The sequence below is a fragment of the Gallinula chloropus genome (assembly GCF_964237585.1).
Source record: "Gallinula chloropus genome assembly, chromosome: 14".
Lineage (NCBI taxonomy): Eukaryota > Metazoa > Chordata > Aves > Gruiformes > Rallidae > Gallinula > Gallinula chloropus.
Genome location: NC_140099.1, coordinates 15,617,533 through 15,635,719, shown reverse-complemented (window position 1 = coordinate 15,635,719; position 18,187 = coordinate 15,617,533). Strand labels below are relative to the sequence as shown.

General features: G+C 46.1%; 1 protein-coding gene across 1 annotated transcript in view; it reads left to right on the top strand.

Annotated features, from left to right (window-relative positions):
- The window catches only part of FOXN3 (forkhead box N3), a 130,582-nt gene that overhangs the window by 13,977 nt on the left and 98,418 nt on the right, over window positions 1-18,187 (top strand). The window contains exon 3 of the mRNA XM_084270619.1: window positions 16,802-16,938. Within this exon, the coding sequence (XP_084126745.1) occupies window positions 16,802-16,938 (137 nt within the window). The remainder of the gene's footprint in view (window positions 1-16,801; window positions 16,939-18,187) is intronic.

Genomic DNA, 18,187 nt, shown 5'->3' with positions numbered 1-18,187 from the left:
GGGAATTGTTCATTAAATGCTCTGGTTTTAGATTGGGGGGGGAGGAGAGTAAACATCACCATTAAGGTGAAGTGATACAGAACACAATAAAGGTAGCAGTTCTGCAGCTGGACCTGTTTTCTTTAAATTGTTGAGGAGAAAAAAAAATAGTTCTTGCATGGTTCCTGTTTGGGAATAAAGCCCTTGCTGGGTGTTGGCAAGATTCTCCTCAGTGCCACTGCCTTGCTGTGGCCTCCAGCCCCAGAGTAACACTGAAGGCCTGCCCTTCCAGAGGTGCTCACTGCTCCCAGGAACACTCAGAGAAGGCTTCTGGAGAGGAACCTGTGACATGTTTAAGCACTGCATGCTGCCTGCTCAGATGGAGCTACAGCTGCACTTAGACTTTGAGAGGAAACGGTGCAGAGCTCCTGGGTCACAGGGTGTTTAGTTCTGCAGGAATCCCCTCCAGAGATTATTTACAAATTTAACTGGGACTAATGATGTGATTCTTGCATAATTCCACCCTTCCTGAAGTACTTCAGGACTTTAGATGCATAGTGTTGAGTGGTCTGTTGGCTTAAGCTGCATGGCTGAGGTGGGAGGAGACGCGTGGTGCGCGTGGGAAGTGCAGGTATCCAGCCTTTAACTGGGAGAGGTGGGAACTTGGGTCAGGATGTGGCCGAGGTGGCTGGGAATCAAACAAATGCAGCCACTTTCAGTGTAGTGTGGTTGGTTTTGAGGCAGTCAGATGAACTTGTCCAAAATGGTGGTTTTTTCCTGTTGTGTCAGTGAATGCATTTATTCTTACACAGTTACCTTGTTGCACTAATTCACTTGGATTTTCTCTCTCCTGCCCCCTTCTCTAAAGAGGAATGTTTTCCTCGTGAATCCTCAGGGTTAAATATACAGCCCTTGCTGTTGTAAAAGAGGGTAGATTTGTTGCTTACAATTCTGTATCAAGTTCTAATACTTTCTAGACTTTTGGCTGCACGGCAGAGGAAGAGGAAAGAAGCTGTCATGGAGACAGATTGCACAGAAGACTCAGTATGATGCTAGCTCCCAGCTATTGAGACAAATGGGCTTTTATCGTTCAAGGCTGCACCTCCTTTTCTGCTTAAATGTATTTATATTTGTCTCTCTCTCTGTGTATCTGTGTGTATGTATACAAATACCTGTTATATATGAAAAGCAATACATAGTCACATTGGTTTTTAGATCATCCAAACACTTTTAAGGTAAAATGGAAGCAAATAGCAGTATGGATCTGGATTGCTACACAAAGCTTTCTGTCTGCTCACATCTCAGCGCTGCGGAAACAAGACGCTGTCGTAGGGGTCTGTCTCTGCAAAACTTCCTCAGGACACACATGTTCTGTTGCCAAAACTGGTTACCAATTAGTCTGAACAGATAGCTCTAAATTAAGAGCCCAACAAACCTGAGCAGTCTCTCTTGTTCTTTCCAAAACAAACCAGCACTTCAAATTTAGTTACACACCTCCACTTTGACTAGTTTTTTGGGGGGGAGTTGCTAAAACACCTGTAAGACATTGCTGCCTGCTGAGCAACGCTTCTTTTGTTTGGAGGATTGAAGTTCCCTGTTCTTGGCTTAGCAAGTCCACTTTGATGTGTCATTTGCTGTTGGCTTTTAGAGCTGAGTAATTTTGAATTTGGAAAAGCACAAATGTAATTATGACCCTTTCCATTAAGAGACAAGCTTTTCTGTCGTTCTTGCTTGAGAATAAATACAAAGTTTTCATTTAGAAAGCTTTGATTTTAATTTTTAGTATTGAAAATGTAGGGAAGCTCTTGCTTTCTCATCCCATTCTTCTGCTGACTAGGAAAAAAAAATAGGAAAATGTCCTGCCCCCCAGCTAAAATACTTGTGTTGGTTTAGTTTCAAAGTAAATATGCTTAAGACCTGACCACTTTTGCTAATTACCATCTGCTCCTACACCAGCACTTGAGTCCCACTCACCCTTCAGTGTCTAGTATGCCAAAGCCACGTTTGGCTGGGCTTGAGCTGATGGGACAAGAGCCTGTGTTGTAATTACGGTGGAATTACCCACGTGTGTGCCACATCGACTTTCATTTATTTCCCTTGCAGTTCATAAAACAGGGTTCACAAACTTGTTGGGTTTGCACTCTGAATCTTTATTTCAGGCACGCATTAACAAGGGGAAGAATTTGCTTCATCAGTAAACTGTTGTGTTTTTTCCTGTTTTGACTATCTGTCGATTCCTGTTGTTTGGCATCAGGCTAAACAATAACACAGTTCCAGAGCTGGTTTAAATGGCTTTTCAATCCACGCCGCGTGTCGCCTCGGCCTTCTCGCACTGTGTACAGAGACAGGCTTTTGTTTGGAACCAGGGGGGATTCTGTAATTGCCCAAATAAATTCTCTGTGCTTGCATTGCCTGGCTGTTAAGTTAGACTAGGTAATGTTAGTGTCTGGGTGGGGGTGTGTGCAGTAATATGGATGGATATGATACAGATGGGGGGGCTATTGATGTGGAGATTTGGGGCTTAGAAGTTATGAAATTGGCTTAAAAGTAGTGTTGTCGTTTAATGGGGGAGGGGATGGGCACCTTATTTTAGAGCCTTTTAAGATCTGTGCAGGCTCTCTTACAGAAGTGAAGGCAGCTGGAAACATTTTGGGTAGGTTCCCTCGCTCCCCCCACCCCCATGATTTCATACTGTCTCATGACTTTCTAATCAAAACACCTAGGATCCCAACATGCTAAAAATACTGAGAATCAGCAATATTAAAGCCAGATTTGGGAGTTTATGATAAAGCTGTAATCTGTCAAGTTTCTTTCAGAGTCTTTTCATGGTGGTGTGTTTAGTATTGCCCTGGAGAGTCTTTTGCAAGGAAAATGCAGCAATTACAGAAATCCTCTTTTGTACAGTGCAGATGTCAGCGTTTGTGGTCACTGGCTGTGACTGTGAAGAGAAGGAGGACCCTTTGGAGGATGCCAGATGCTGGGTGTTTGGGAGCTGGTATATCTGGCTTCCTTTTGTGGGGCAAGCAGCGGTGGATTTTCACACCACTGGCATGCTCAAGGGCCACTTACTGTTTTTCAGCAGCACTTGGTACATGATGCAGCTCTCAGAGGTAAGATCGCTGCTGTCAAAAGTTTTTTATCATCAGTAGGATGAATGGAGTCAATTATAAGGTGCCCCTTCCTCCTTGCTCAGGCTTTGGATAGAGCCTTCAGCAGTTTGGACCTCATTTTCTAGCTGTGCGTTTTTCTCTGCCAGGGAGCCTGTACGTTATTTTTGGTTGCTTTTCACAGTCAGGTATTTCCGTTTGCTATTTTTGTGGGGTTTTTTTTTCCCCTTCTTAGTTCTTTTCTTACTTGCATCATCTAGAAATGGAACCATTTATAAACGTCTATCTGAGGCACACGTGGCAGGGGCGAAGTGCTTTAAATCATTGTTGCACTGTGCTGAAAGTCTATTTGCATTTTGGAAAAGAAAAAAAGTTGCAACCTTTTTTGAAGCAAGGTTTTAATTTGTAAAGCTTCTGCTATTTTTGGTGTGTCAAGTACGAAAGCTTCCTGTGTGAAACCGATAGAGGAGAAGATCACAGGAGACCTGGAGCAGTGACTCAGGTCACAGCAGGCCTGTTTGCATGGCACCTGTGTCATCAAAATAGCCTTGCTTTGCCATCCTTAAATGAGATTTTCTTTGCCTTTAGATCTGTTCAAAGCCATATTTGATCATGAATAATTTGGAGGGAAACAATTTTCCATCCTTCTGAGGATATTGTGCATCTCCTCTTCCTTGTTACTTCCAAACTCTTCACAACTTCAACTTCTAATGTTGGGCAAGTTGTCAATTTTCATTACTCGAGCATGCTCAGAAATAGCTGTTCCCTGTTTCCTTCCACTTCAGGCGTGTTAAACCAGATAAATTCATACACTGATGTTTAATCACTGAGCACTAATCATCCTTGTGTAATATTGATCAGCAGCCTTTTTGTGTATGTTGATCAGGATGAGTAATAGCTTGCTAGTAAACCCTGAGGAGCAGGAGATGAAGACAAGTGAGTTAGCCCAGTGTAGAAGTTGACCCAGCTTTTCTAATTTCCAGAGGTTTCTAGACTCCATCAAACACTGTTGTGTTCTGTTTTCCCCCCTGCCTACTCCAAAATCCCTCTTAAGTTAAAGCCAAGCAGAAACCCTTCCTTTCTGGAGATGGTGTGTCTTTTGACAAGTGCCCCAGTCCCTCTTCTCAGGGCTGCTGGCACTGCTGGCGTTGTCTGCGGTCTCATTTTCTCCAGGAGCCGCCATTCCTCCCTCTCCCAGCGCGCTGGAAGCACACATAGGCTTCCCCACAGCCCTGTTCTGTGGGGGCTGCCTGTGAACACCCCGCTTGAAAACCACTGCTTGTGAGGGAATTCAGTTACAAAGAGACCGGGGAAAACCCGTGTAGGCAGGGCTGGGGTGTGTGGGTTGAAAGCCTCACCCCCCCTCCTTCCTCCCACTCTTTCCTTACTGGGTAAGAGACGCGGCCTGTGCCTGCGCCCGCCGTTGTGAATAACCTCCTTTCTGCTCGCAGCGCCCGGTGCTCACATCCTGTTTGCTGTCAGCTCAGCCAGAGCAGCGCCCCGAAGAGCGGCAGTTGTATGTGCTGGGTTTGTTTCAGGGAGTTTGCAGGCTCTGCTGCTGCCTCCGTCACGTGCCCCCTGTGAATCTGAGGAAACCCGCTTTTCCTTTCCTCCCTGGATGAAATAGCAGAATGGCTGTGGGATTTGGAAGCGCATCTGGAAAAGTGAAGTGGACTTGAAAGAGAGGAAGAGTCTATATTGAGTCAGGATCCTTAAGTATTCAGACTTTGATTAATGCTCTGCTACTGCAGAACTGGTCTGCCCAGGAAATAACATGAATAAACCTGTGTGTATCCCAGTCTTGCCAAACTGTAGGTTTTGATCAGGGACTTGCTAGCTTCCTTGGAAAAAAAAATAGATTTAAATATTCCTTTAAAATTATTATTTAAATTCATGCACACCAGTGAGTCTACGTCTTATTTCTCTAATGTAATCACTTTGCCATGTTTAATAAACTATCTGCACAATTTCAAATCTGTTTTACTGGTGGAGGTGCTCAGGGAAGCTTAAATACAGTATTAATTATCCACTCTAACATATGCTTGATTGAGTGGCTCGTGCTGCAGAAGTTCCTCATGCCAAGCTTTGTTGCATCTGCTGCTTTTACCGCTCTACCAGTTGCAGCCTGTGGAGCCATGCTTGTAAAAAAAAACCCAAAAAAATCCCATGGCAACAAACAAAAGTTAAAATTGTTAATTGTGTTTTTGAGGGGCTGTGTGGAGAAAAAAAACCAGGGGGATTCTTACAGTTTTAATGAATCTGACTCTCAGTAAAGTTTTGAAGGCTGAGCAACTTCATATCTTCTTACTGTTTTTAGATGCCTCTGCTTCTACAGCACTTAAAACAGAAGGAAATGTGAACTCGTCCCAATTAATTGATCCCATGATGAGAAGTTCCTGTATTGTTTCTTTTAACTTACTCCACCTTGAGGATGACTTGGATGAGACCCAGCTGCTTTCTCCCCCTCCCACCTGCTGAGGGCAGTTTCTGACCTACTTTCCCCTCTTTGGCCTTCGCTGTTAGGATGCTGAACCCCTTGGGCTCTGCACAGGCTGCTGCTGTCCACCTGAGGGGCAGGCAGGGGTCTGGATTTGTTGACATGCCAGGTCAAGGTGTCTCCTGTTTGCATTTGCTGCAGTGCTGTAGCCCTGCCAGTCCCCTGCTACCGGTGGGCTGGAGCATCTTGCCAGCTGCAGCAGGAAGAGTCTTTACGCTTTGTGTGCTATGGGGCAGCTGCCAGAGCAAACCACAGTTCCACCTAGGACTGGGAGAAGGTGTGTTTTAGTGGCCTGTGACATGGTAGTGGGTGGAGGCAGGCGGGCTGCTTAGCAGGCCGCTCCCTGTCTCTGCCTGGGTACGTAGCGCCCTTGCAATCTGGAGGGCAGAGCCTCCCCACGCTGGAAGGCTTTGATGCAGTCGAGCTGTGTTTCTGCCTTTCCCAGGATGGCTTTCATGGCCATAGCTCTCCAGAAGGCATAGGAAGATATTAGTGCCAAAGGTGGTGTGGCTTCCTTCTACAGCTGGACCTGGCCAGGGCTTGCTGTTCCCCATCTGGCCATGAGCCGCTCTCAATGGTGTGGCTCTCAGGTGGGGTTTCTTGCCTGGTTTGTATTACAATAAAACCAGATGCCAAATCCCACGGGGTGAGGAAAGCCCTCTCCTGCCAGTGCTGGCATTTTAGTCCCATTGGGCTGCTGGGTGTCGGTCGGAGAGAGGGAGTGTGCTGACTGGAGCCACTGGGCTCTGACCTCTCTCCAGGAGGCTGGTTTGCTCTGGGAGCTAAACTGGTCCTGCCCTGGTTCTCCTCCATTGCAGAGCCATTGGTCTTACTGATTCAGGAGGCATTTCTCCAGAGCCTTGTACCAGTATCTTGTGCCCGTACCTGGCACCTGGGACGAAGGAGGATTGGTGTGGGCTACTTGAGGGGTGTTCTGTTTTGTTTGGCTTTCTTCAGTTTCATTCAGCCACAAGAGAGAAAGAGAAACTACTATTAAAAATAAGTATCTCTGAACTTAGTGTAAAAATGGGCCACAAGCAGAGTAGAGAGTGCATATATAAGTGGCAGAAATAACCTGCGTGTTGATAGATGTGTGGTAACACTGAGGTCTCTGCTGGAGGGGGATGGTTTTTCTTCAGTGTGTGCCTGCTGCAGGTGATGGGGTTCTGTGGAGGCTGCTGAGCAGGGCTGGGGACAGAGCACAGCTTTATTTCCCTAAAGAGCCCAGGGATATGTGGAAACCCCGCTTCCAGGCAGCCTTTCAGATCATTTATCAAAGTGCTTGTTTTCCTCCCTCAATTCATCGTGCAAACCAATATTAAATACTAAGCAAGGAAAAACCCTACATTAAATAAACAGTTATAGGGGGAAATGGTGCAAATCCATTAGCTTTTGTCAGGTCTTCCTTATTTCTATTTTTATTTGTCACTGCTAATGGATTTAGTGCAACCTACTCCCTCCCACCCATCTCTGGTAGCTGTTAACCCCTTCCCCTGGAAATTCACTCACTGCCTTATTTCATCATTAATACACTAGTAGGCAAAAAATGACCTGCAAACCTTTAGCACAGATACATGTGTTGAATAATTTTTTTAATATCTGTTGGGTGAAGGGTTGTGTTTTAAAATTGGTCCTAGATTTTCATATAGGATGTAACTATGTATTTGTAAGAAAGGCAATTTGTGTCTTTTCCAGTTGTGTAATCTAGATAATGTGAAGAGTATCTGCTGACCGGCGGGTATTTAAATTAGCGCCCCTCTGACAGGGAATTAGCACATCCCACTAAGTGAGCTATTGGTCTGGAGTCTCAGGAATTCTTTTTCTTTTTTCTTTTGCTTTTGACTTTATGGGTGACCTTGAGCACTTAACTTCTTTTTTATTCCTTTGTTTCTGTGTCTCTTCAATTTTCTTTTCAATAGAGCAGGGATAATTATGCTTTCCGTGTATACACAGAAATTCTATAGGCTGAAACAGCATTATTAATGCTACTTGCTACCTAATCTCCCTCAAGTATGCCGTGTGACAGCCCGTCAGGCTGACAGGCTCGTCTTCTGGGCTCTCCTGCCTTCCCAGCCCAGTCTCCCTGCGTCTGTTTGATCTTGCACTTTGTTCCTCCCTAGCAGTGTCACAGCCTGTCTTCTTCAGCACCCAGACTTCGCCTAGCCTGGGGAGGCTTTGGGGGACGTGGTGGGTTGCTAGGCACTAGCGTGGAACAACATACTACTGCTTTATGTATAGGAGCGAGGCGTTGTGAGGGCAGTTAATGACCCTGCTTTCTTCAGTTGGCTGCAGGATTTCCAGATGGCAGTCTAATAGCTTTATAAGGTGGTTTGCATATAAACTCAACTAGGAGGTAGGTATTTAACAGGCTAAATGTGAATCTTGGAGTTGGCTGACATAATGCAACACCTCCTGTGCCTGTTGGAGGAGTCATTTCATGAGGAGAGGAAGCTAATGTGGTGTAGCAGATCTGCTGCAGGCTGCAGGCACTAATATGTGGGATTGCTTGCGCTGGTGGGCATGCAGGTGCAGGAGGAGAAGTGGACCACCTGTGTCCATTTGGTGGTGGGTCACTGGGGTTGAAATAACAGTAGAGAATCGTTTCCAGACCCGGTGTTGAAGTGCCACTTGTGAGATCAGGAGCCTGGACTCTGGGAACATGCCTTGGCTTGGTGGTCTTTGGTGGCAGCTCGGACTTGCTGGGTGTCTGGGTCATGCACCAGAAGACACTTCTGACTTACCTGTACTTGTGAGCCCAAAAATTCCTTCACGTGGATAAAACCTGAACTGTCTGTTGCTGTGACATGTCACTCTCCTCAGGGCAGGCAGACAACACCTGTGGCTCTACTTGTGAGGTGCTCTCTGGCCTTTGTGTGGGCTCAGCCTCAGAGGGAACCGCTGAAGGGAGCAGGGCCCTCAGCAGAAAATGGGCTCTTCACTCTGGCAGCACATACAAATCCAAAGGGACAAAGAAAACTTCTCTTATGGCTTCTGCTGCTGAGACTTGAACTCCTTTAATGTTGGAGACCACTGGACAGTGTAGGTTTTGTGTTTTCTTGTGCTGCAGGATCTTACAGCGACCTCTTGTCTGTGAAAAGGTGGGGTTTTTTTGGTGGTGGAATACCACAGCCTTGCTTTTTCTCCAGCTGTTACTTCACAGTGCTGAGCTGGTCTCTTTATTCCCATTAGTTGTTTGCATGCTTGGCTTCCCATTTGTTTTGGGGGTTTTGCTTGATTTTTTCAAGGCTGAGTAGTCCTTTTCCACATGAATGTCTTTTCTCATTCTCAGTGAAGTTACTTAATCACCAAATCTCTCCAGTCAGAAAGATGGTGCCCATTTTGCAACTGGGAGGACACCAGAGGCATTGAGGTGGTTAATAGCATGGTGTGGGGCAGGATCAGGTCACTTCTCTGAAGGCAGACCAGGGGCTGAGGAGGCTGATGGCTGCATTGGTGTCTGGGGTAGCTCATCGAGCAGGTGGGCTAAAACATTGAGAGATGAGCATGAAAGCAGAGACTGGGGGTTGTGTGATTTGAACTAATGGATGTTTTTACTTGGAGCAAAGTAAGATATAAAAAGCCCCAACCTTTTGTTTTCTTGAGAAAAGATGGTGATTTCTTGCTGCAGCTGGTTTACTTGGGTTGAACTCCAGCAAGCCTTTCCCTCAGACTCTTAATTTCATGCGTTAAATGAGCCTATATTCATGGACATGTCATTGTGTTTTAGCTAATCTGAGATCTCTGTCAGTTTTGTGCTTGAGCTGAGCTGGGACTGCTGGATTACTGAAGAAAAGAGTTGAAAGCCTGCAGTAGTGGGTGTGAGGGTTGTGTTATGCTACCTGCAGATGCTGCTTCAGTTTCTCTTGGTGTGAAGCTGTCACATAACATTGCCAAACTTTCCCCGGAAGGGCAGGGGAAGGTTCTAACTCTTTTGAGTTCATAGGTAAGGGAGATTTTGTGTGAGTTGCTTAAAACTAAATGCTTACCCTGCAGTTGTTACTGTCATTAAATTGCTGTTAAAGTCTATAGTGCAGTTATTTAAAACTGACCGCGTAGAATTTCACTGCTCTGTGCTGGAAATGTTGGAAGAGGACAAAGAAAATCTACCCTTAAACTGCATGAACAGTTATTTGTAATTTTTATATGAGATTACAGTGGATCTAAGGAATGTGTTTTATAATAATAGCAGTCATTGGCAGTGGCTTTGCTTTTCTTTCTTAAAGAATTCCTTAGCAGCTGTATTTTTATTTTTTTAAGCCAGCTGACCTCAGATGATTCAGTGCTCTGTTTGTGTCTTTCTGCAAATTACTTCAGTCCTTTAAAAAAGCACCACCAGCCTCATCTGCAAGGTACAGAGCTGCTAAAGAGGATAACGGTTTACTATTATCTGTGACCACTCATAAATGCTATTTAAAGCTGAAAGACCAACATAGTTGAGCAGAGCAAGCAACACTGTGTCTATCCTTATAACTTGAAATACTAATGAGTAAACTAGTTGTAAACAGACCAACTTCAGCGTCTTAATCTGAAATCTTCCTTAGTGTTTGCCAGCTAAATAGTTTAAAATTTGTTATGTAGTATATATATAGTTATATATATAGTGTCTTTCCCCAGTGTTGATACTGATAAGCTAATTATGCCTCTCATAAATGAAGGAACTACAGTTCTGAGATGGTCTTATTTTAGCAGTGATGCCCTTCATTTAGAGACAGGCAATGCTACCAAGGGATGGGTAGTACACTCTTCTCAGCATCGCTGTCTGCAAGTGAATAGAATAGCACAGAGCTGGCCTTTGAGTAGTGTTCTTGGTTACACAAGTTCTCTTTGGACATTGGAAAGCCTCTCTGCCCTTGCTGTTGCAGTGTTGATTCAATAGGGCGTCAGTGGTTGCAGTAGTCCTGCAATTTCTAATCTCAGTGAATTTTGTAACCATGAGCTGCTCGCTTCTCACAGCACCTCCAGGATGTTTGCAGCCTTTAAAGGGTAGGGGCATGTTTAGTGAGGGATGTGTAATCTGTGTTGTATTGCAGGATGGTTTTTAAGTCACTTGGCAGGTGTCTCTGCATAGTGCAAGAATGTTATTTAAGCAAGTCATTCTTTCCTGAGGAGGATTTTGGAGTGCCTATTGTGTTCCTCTTGGTGCGTTTCAGAGCTGAAGGCAAGATGTCATGAAGTGCCACACAGAGTATTTTACTTCCCTTCCTGCTGCCTCTCTGTCTGCTCACACAAATCCTTCACTTCCCTTATGAAAAGATTTATGTTATTTTCTTCCTAAGGTGAGAAGAGAGGAACTTTGTTTAGGAGGAATTTTTTATGTTAGTTTGTTGTCCTTGGGAACCGAAAAGAAACCTGTTTTAGTTGAGGTTTCCAGAGCTGCTGTGTCTGGTGCTGAGTCCTAATACCCTGCTCATTTCCTGGGCAAACGTGTCCCTCGTGCCTGTTCTCGGGAGCTCGTACAGGTCCTTGCTGCCTGACAGCCCTGGGTGTGCTCTCACCACCCTGACAGGTCTCACGCTCTGGTGTGAGCAGTCAGCAGTGGTTCCAGAGACACTGCCTGATGACTTCATGCCACCTCATTAGATGGGGTGCAGGCATAAAAGCTGAGAAATGCTGTTCTCACATGTACCCTATGCACTGAAATCTATTTCTGGTCCAGAACCATTACTTTTTCAGATTCTAGCCCTGGTTTGTTTCTCAAACAATTGTTTTAAATTCTGTGGTGACATCACGGATATTTCTACCATCTCAATTCTGTTTGATGCTGTAGAAACACTTCTGTGCTCACGTGGCACGCTTGGGCACCTGTGGAAGCTGTATGGCATTCCTGTAGATAAATTAGGTGGCTAATCTGTGTGCAGGGTTTGCTTCCAGCTTGCCACCTGCAGGGTAACTGGGCATGGTGAGCTCAGGATAGATACTTCTTTAGGGTAAGAACCTTTCAATACCCAGTAATCTCTCCACTATTACTTGCAAAGGAATCATTTGCTATAACAATGGTAGGTTTCCTCCATGAGAGCAAACCCTTAGATCACTAATGGTGAGTACTGACACCCAAAGGTTCTTCATCAACAGAAGATGTCCTTAGTGTTATTCACAGGTCCTGTGATAATGACTGCAACAATTTGCACTGAGCCAGCCAGGGACTGGGAAGTCACAGTGGTGTGATTTTAAGCTTTGATAGCCTGGGTCTGCAGATGCTAGCTGGAAATGTCCTTTTTTCATAGGAGATTTCTGCTTTTTCTGCTTGTTTTTACAGTTCCCAAAGCACCCCTTTAACCAAGATGGCATAGCTCTCAGAGATGGTGTGTGTCTATACCTCTTCAGCCTGTGTAGCTGCTGTGGGCCTCATTCATATTGCTGAAAGTTTCAATTTGCAGCCGTCTGCCCCTGGCCAGTCACAAACACCCCTGTGGTTTGGCAGGGGGGAGATCTTTTCAGTGGGGAGCAGTTGGGTTGTTTTGGTTTTGTTTGCTTGTTAAAAGTGGCAAGGTCCTTAACTCAGAGTTCAGCTTCATTCTCATCTCACCTGTTGCCTGGGTGCCTGTACAGACCTGTGTGGTCACTCATGCATTCAGGGGTCTCTTGAGGAGTTCTGCTCCCAGCTTCCCCCAGCCCTTGTGTGTCCCTTCCCAGCATCTTCCTGTCTCTGGTCTTGCCTGCCTGGTGCTCCTGGTCTTTCCCTCGGGCCCATGTCTGTCCTCCTCTCTGCCAGCTCACTCCAGCTCTCCATGTGTGCCTGCTCTCTGCCAGGCTGATTTTGGGGTTCCTCTTCAGAGCTGCCTTGTGTCTGGACAGAGTGGTTTTCCTTTCTTGGTGTGCTGTTCCAAGAGCTGCATTGGGGTGCCGCCACGGCTTCTGCTGTGGGAGGGAACTCCTGTTCCCCTCCCTGGCTCCCTGCATCCATACCCTGCTTTGCAGCAGTACTGGGTGCTCATCAGACCCTTTGTGTGAGCCAGCTTAATGAGTTTAAATGACATAAAATTATGCCAGTAAAGTAGTTTTCTTGAAGGAAAATGGCTGAAATGGGCTTGTGGAAGAAGGGATGGGCACAAGTAAGAGGGCAGGGAAGCTGCTGCAGCAGCTCAGATTCCTCGATCCACTACATCCACTTTGGGGCATGTAGGGGTCTGTTCCCTCAGGGACACTCCTGGTGGTGGTGATGCTGCTGTGAGAGGTGTGGGGACCTTGGTTTCAGCACCGTCCCACACAGCTTCCAAGTGAACATGTAACCGGAGCCTCAGAAGGTGCAGTTAGCGGTTGCCAGCGTCCCTCTGAGCCCGCATGCTGTGCAGCCTCTCTACCTGCTGTCTTCCCAAAGCTTTATTTTGGGCAGACTGTTTGGCAATGAAAAGAACAACTCTGGAAAAAAGTTGTGTTCCTAACACATTTCAAGTCTGTGCTAAAATAACCAGGGAACAAAATTCCTCAAATAAACATTTGCAGGAATTTTTATATACACAGGGTGAGCGTTTTTCCCAACCATTGGTCTTGGAAAGATCTCAACACACCTTTTTTTCACAGTGCTTTGGCAGCTGGTAGGTGAGAAGCAGGGCCAGGCAGCTGGCTGCAAGGTATATGGAGGCAGCATCGTAGTAATGAGGAGTTTCAGGAGTAGATAATGCTGTTACCCTCAACTGCAGCCACCGAAAGGGTAACAAGCCAGCATTTCATTGTTTAATTTTTTTTCTGAACTTCTTTTCAGTTCTGCAGGAAGACAACTAAACATTTTTTGTTTGGATTCTAATAGGCAGTTCAAGATAGGATTTTAAAACTTTTTTATGCAGTCAACTGGGAGAAAAACCCAATGGGACACTGAGTGTATCATGCACCTTTTCATGGCAATGCACTGGATTTTAATTGTTTGGGGGGGAGTCAAAAGAGCAAGTGAATTAATAAGCTGTGATTTAGTACCCAACATCCTTATACGATCTACATAGATATTAAGTGACAGGCAAGGGCATAGCAATTTTTAAATAAAAGAAAAAAAATCAGGAATATTTAAAAGCATTCAGTCATAACCTTTTATAGGGTAACTTCAATGCATTGCTTTCCCACACTATTAGCACCTCTGAAATAGTTTACCTGCAACCATAGCCTACTCTTGGACAAGGTAAAGGTGACTTGTAGTAACACTCCCTTATTTTTTTGTGATCTTACACATAAAAGCATCAGCAGTAACCTGTGATGGGCAGAGGTGAGGGAGGGAGGTGGCTGTTCCTGGCCCTGGGAGGATGCTGTGTGTCGGGAGCACTCCTGTGGGGAGATGGTCAGGGGGCTGGTATCCACTCCTGTGTCACTTGTTGCCTGGGAGACAAATGTAATCCAGAGATTCCTCCCCCGCCCCCCTCCCCCAACTTCCTTGCTGTTTTTTTGATTGGAGCCACTATTGACTTTTGGCTTGGAGGAGGTAGTGAAGCAGCACGCCAAGTGTCATAAGATGGAAATTAATCACTAACCGATGGGTCTGAGTTCCAATGATTTCCTTTCCTGTGATTGCTCTGTATATAGGGAGACTAATGGCACATCTAAACAGACAGTTAACAAAGCTCTTCACACCTCCAACAGTCAAGAAGGATCCTTAGCCAGATGACACTTCAGTTTTCTCTTATTTCTGCTGTCTTGTGTGATTGTAGAAAAAGGAAAGTGACCCTTTTAAAACAGGAACTTTGCATGGCTGGAGAGCCTTAGATCGTATTCAGTTTTGCCTCTAAATTATAAATCAGCTCAGTTGCAGTGAAAATACGACAAATCTGCCTTCCCAGTGTTTCCTTTAACAAGGAATGTAATTCTTCTCAATACTTTTTGTGTGAGAGAGTTTCTGTTTTTCAGTGAGATTATTTTTGGCTTTTGCAGGAATAATATACACAAGCCAAACAAATTTAGTTTAACAGTAATGACGGGTTTTGAAGTTACTCTTCAGTGGTGACTTCATCTTGTAAGGCCCTCAGCTTGAACTAACTCTGATGGGTTTTGGGGGAGTTATCTCTTCCAGGTAGATGGAAAGCCTGTCTTGGAAGTAAATGAAAAAAAGAGAGAAGTTTGGAAACAATATGTTGTGTTCCAGCAAGTACAAATAAGGTAGATGGTATTTAAGTGTAGCTTTTTTTTTAATGTTTATCCCATGCTGTAAGGAGTGAGGAATCCAGCAAAAGTTTTCTCCTGAAAAATGTTCCTAATTTTGCATGTTGCTCGCTTAAAAGGAAATTTTATGTTCTTCTTGCTTTGGCTCTTGGATGGAGCATGGAAGTGGAATTTGAGAGGTTTGGATTCTATTTTTGACTCTGTCCTTTGCCTAAAAAGTCACTCAGTAGTCTGATCATGTCAAGTCTCTGGCTCATTGTCCCATATTTAAAAGAGGGCTAAACATAACAGCCTCCTTTGTGCAAACCGGTATGAGAAGTGAGGCGTGCAGCTCTCACCATGGACACCAGCACTGGATCTCTCAGTCATCTTCTGTAGAGCTTTACTGAGATGGAAGCCCAAGAGTCTTACTTGATCACTCTCTACTGCCCCTTGAATCCTGGGGCTTTCTAGCTGTGCAGGGGCCCTGCTTCACCTGGAGAGCTCCCCTGAGGCCATTCAGCGGCCTTCTGATAAAGGGAGCCCTTGGAGGGCAAGAGAGAGAGATGGGCTTGACCCCTCCCATTCTGAAGGGGCTTGACCCCATGGTTGTGGTTCCACCACAGCAGCATACAGAGGGTTCCTTCTTCACCCTCTCTGGCAGATGTGCTTGTTTCAGAAAGACAGTGGTTGCAGCTCCTGCGGGGGTTGTGCCAGGGCCTCTCTTTCAAGCCAGGTCTTGACTTGATGCTTTGAACTCAGAAGATGGTCCCACATGGCCACCCAGTGATTTTGGGGAAGATTTTTCTTGGTGGTGGGGAATTTAGTGTAGATCTGCCATCTGTAAGCTCAGGAGGAGGTCTTGTAAGCACTTCACACATTGTACTCTGTATCCTATCTTAGCTGCCTGAGAAGCAGAGGAATTCTTAAGAGTTGGTAGGATTCCACAAAGATGTTAAGTTTGTGAAAGGAAATGTGTCCAGTTTTTGTTTTCTTTGTGGCTTTAGAAAATCATATCCCACATTTGGTCTGATCTTTTGCCTCTTTGTTTTTGTTGCTTGACACATGAAACCAAGAGCATTGCTCCCCTGATAGAAGTCGGAATTGAGGAAAGGGATGACCCTGGGTTGAAAAGCAGCTAGAGGCAGTACTGCAGCCTTCCCAGCCTGTCCCAGTAGACATAAACATTTACCAAAAATCTTACTATAAAGCCTTCCACTGGAGTTCAGTTGGTAATTGGGATTGGTGTTTGTTCTTACGTATGCTGCTCCTGAGCTATCATTTTGTCTGCTTTCATAGTGGAGATGAGGGAAAGTTGTTTTTCTGTTTGTTTGAAAACTCACACAGAACAATTCAAAGTATCTGCCCCCTGACCTCTGATGGGATTGAGACAAGAGCTGAAATTGCTCTGCTCGTAACTGCAGAATAAGTACTAAATTTTACTGTAGTCTTCACATTACAGGTGACTGCATGAGCTGCTGTGTGTGTCCAGAAAGGGTAATTACAGTAACTGTTGTTTTAACCGATCCCAATTTCACAACACCCTTACATGGTTTAAATTCTGATTATACTGTGGAGGTTTTTTGTTGGTTGGTTTGGGGATTTGGGGTATTTTTTTCCCTTGGGGGGAAAAAAAAAAAGATGATTAATTTCCTCTTACAGTATAATAGCACTGATGTCATGTGGGTTGAAGGATTAAGTCCTTTTATTTTTAAACCAGTTGCTAGTGTGTTTGAACCCCTCCTTTTTAGCCCTATTTCTTGTTGGTGTAACAGCTGAAGGAAAAGAAATTGCTTTCAAAAAGAACCTACTTTGAAGAAAAGTTTCCATTTAACAGTAACTGTAGCTTCTTAATTTTGCAATATGGGGTGATGGGGAAATTGCCACGTTTTATTAAATCATAGTAACTACTAATGAGGGGGAGGGGGGAGGGGAGCAACAAAACATTCATTCCCACTTTTTCCCCCCCAGAAGTGTGGCTTAAACCGTACAGTTGCAATACATTATTAATGGCGCAATGATCTCTGGCAAGCAAACTATGTTCACTTCTTTCAGACAAAAAAAACCCACTGCATTTCCTGACAAATAACTGCTAAATAAACAAGGCTATGCCATTAGATCAAATATTTGATTTTTTTAATTCTTTTTTCCTTTGCAGAGTATTGGAAAGGGGTCCTTGTGGTGTATAGACCCAGAATATAGACAAAATCTTATTCAGGCTTTGAAAAAGACACCCTATCACCCATATTCGCATGTGTTCAATACACCTCCCACATCTCCTCAGGCATATCAAAGGTAAGAACTAGATGCATTTTACAACTCTAAATGTTTTCATCCAGTGTTGCGTATGAATCTTGGGTAAGATGTGACATGTAATTAAGCTGTGCAGTTTGGAAATGTGCTAGGGAAGCAGGCTGGGGAGCGCTGGCCTGGCCTTGCTCGGTGTGGACCCCTTGCCTGCCCGTGTCCCCTTACCTGCCCGTGTCCCCCTGCGCGGCAGCAGCACTGAGTCCCCTGAGCAGAGCTTGCGGTCCTCGTCCCGCCTGAGCCACCGAGCCTTCTGGCTAAAGGGCACCTGAAACAGAGAGCTCCGAAATGCCTGCTTATCCCCTTCGCAGGAGGTGGAAGCAGGGCTCGGTGTTTCCCCTTACGCGTGCTATGGGGCCCGTGTTGCCTGTGCAACAGTCAGGTCTCCGTGTGAGCGCTGAGCCCAGGTGATTTCAGCAGCCTTTGTTGTAGTTACCTGCTGCCTAGGTGAGTGCCTGCCCTCCGGGGCATCCCAGAGGGGTGCGGGGAGAGCAGTAGCCGTTCGTCTGCCTTCCCTCGGTGAAACAGGCGTGGAGAGAGTTTGTGTATTTGTTTTGCATTTGGGTTTGGTCTGGTCGTTGCTTGTGACTAACCTTAGCGAGGGGACAGAGGTAACAGGCAGCTGCCATCCACCAGGCAGGGAAGCAGGCAGCGGGTTCCGACACAGCTGCTCTCTCCTGGCTGCCGCTACACAGATTGCTTTCTTCCCTTGTCCGAAATGTGGCGGCACATCCCGCGCTGCGCCCGGGCCAGAACTGCTCACGGCCAGCGCTGTAGCGCTCCCCACCAAATTAGGGCAGCCGCAGCAGGGATCGGCAGCATCGCCAGCGCTGAGGATAGCTCCCGTGGGGTCTGGGGTTGGGGTTTTGGGGGGAAATACTGTTTTTTTCCGGGGCGGTTCCGGCCCGAGTGTTGAGGCGCGGGGGGGAGGGCGAGGGACGCGGGGCTGGCGCGGGAGAGGCCGCCGCCCGCCCTTCCCGCCCGACGAGCGTGATGGTCGCCATAGCAACGCGGGCGTCTCCCTGGCAACGCGTAGCCCAGACCGGTGCCGTTGCATCACGGGGCCGCGCGGCGCTGCCTGCCGAAAGGAGCGGCCGTTGGGGGCTCTGCCGCGCGCCGTTGCCGTGGTAACGGGTAATCCCGCGCAGCGGCCGCCGCCGCCGCTCCGAAACCCCGGCGTTCCCGCGGGTCGGGACCCCGCTCCGGGCGCCGGGCGCCGCGGCGGAGGGCGGAGTCG